At 34.3% G+C, this 1,736-nt stretch overlaps 1 protein-coding gene across 1 annotated transcript in view; it reads right to left on the bottom strand.

Annotated features, from left to right (window-relative positions):
- The window catches only part of LOC117111491, a gene marked incomplete at its 3' end in the record, with an annotated part of 53,063 nt that overhangs the window by 43,626 nt on the left and 7,701 nt on the right, over positions 1-1,736 (bottom strand). The window contains exon 4 of the mRNA XM_033254409.1: positions 1,367-1,405. Within this exon, the coding sequence (XP_033110300.1) occupies positions 1,367-1,405 (39 nt within the window). The remainder of the gene's footprint in view (positions 1-1,366; positions 1,406-1,736) is intronic.

Raw genomic sequence — 1,736 nt, 5'->3', positions numbered from 1 at the left:
TTGCAAGGCTTCCATCTATACGTGCGTAACTGGCCTAATACCGCAGAGTCACAACCACCACTACACACAGACGCCCACCCAACACAACACACATACAGTACATACCCTGCAGTGTTGCAGATAGATCCTAGGGCTAAGCCCTACATGTATTTCGGGATCGATATTAAAATAAACTTCATTTTTCGAAAGACTGCTTAGTACCAAAACCTATTAACTATAATTTTTTTAGTATTGTTATTAAAGAACTGAAGCTTACTTGAAAGAAAAAGTATTTTTTATGCACCAATTCTGTTCCAAATCTTCGCGGCGAAAACTTAGGCCCCATCCATTCCCATGTGATTTCTGATTTCGTTAATTTGTTGAAATTTATTTACTCAACTGACAGCCATCTCATTGAATGAGGTCGGCACTGGATGCAAAAGATCGTAACGTGGAGGATAAACAAGGCGGTTCTACCACGGATCTAGGCCTGCCTTGCCCTGGAGTTGTTATTTTGATAAACAACTTAAATAACAACTCCCTGGCCTTGTTTATGACATTTTATGGCTGAGCGAGCGCCATAGTATATTGGCTTAAGATAAGAAATTTTGTTTCATTGCTCTATGACATCGTGGAAATCACATTTTTCGTGAAATTTTCGGGATATTTAAAAAAATCAGGAGATATAAAAAAAAATCGGGAGGGCGGGAGACGGCCTCAAAAATTGGGAGAACCCGCGATTTTCGGGAGACTTGGGATCTCTGCCATGGTTTAAGTATTTTCATAACATTTTAGTTTTCTACAAGAAACAATCAGTGGTGAATAGAACATCAAACTGGAACACAGGACAACAATCAAGCTGTTGTTTATTTGAAGTGGAGAAATACCGTGTATGACCATAAAGACAGAAACATCAACATTACTGTATGTTCCATTATGAAATGCTAGTTTTTTAATATTATTTTGTACACATCCAAATATAGCATCTGTACCAAAATATTCTGAATAGAAAATTCTGCACCATCCCACAGTTACTAAATGACCACAATTAAACCACAGCAGCAATAGAACTACTATACAGTTTCACAGTGCCTGAATACCTACCTTTAGTTCAAATGTGAACAAAATAATAGTAAATTAATGGAAATAAGTGGCAAAGTAAGTTTATTAGACAGTAATGACCAATTCAATTGTGTAGTCATAGTTATCATTAGGCTCCGTCCCTAGTCTGGCACCTGGCGTAAAGTTCAATGGATGTAATATTTCTATTCAGCACCCCGCTTTTTTAAATCCTGGATACGCCACTGCCCAGATCAACTACTTTACTGTACTGTATAATAACATATTTGCACAAATAACAATAATATAATAAGATGAATTATCTTACCACTTGCTTGTCCTGAGTTTGATGGTGGCTTTGGAATGTCTGAAATATAATTCAATAATGAATGAACAGTACATTAAAATAAGTTTATATTATTTAGTGTAATTAACAATTACATTTTTACAGTGATAGGAAAGCAATTTGACATGTTTAGACATGGAAGACCTTTATACAATACTGTAAATGCCCAACTTATATCTGATTATTTTAACACAACTATAATTCATAAAATACAAAATGTTTAATATTAACTATATTCTAATTCTTGCAAACAGAAATAATTTGATTTGATTTTCTTTTATACCATACATGAAACATACAATTTGAAAATGACGTAAATGTAAAAATGATTAAAATCATGTGGTATCTGGAA

Source organism: Anneissia japonica, unplaced genomic scaffold (assembly GCF_011630105.1).
Source record: "Anneissia japonica isolate Jap-2015-1 unplaced genomic scaffold, ASM1163010v1 scaffold288148_len106226_cov131, whole genome shotgun sequence".
NCBI lineage: Eukaryota > Metazoa > Echinodermata > Crinoidea > Comatulida > Comatulidae > Anneissia > Anneissia japonica.
Note: the sequence above shows the minus strand (reverse complement) of the source record. Positions and strands in the feature narration are given on the sequence as shown.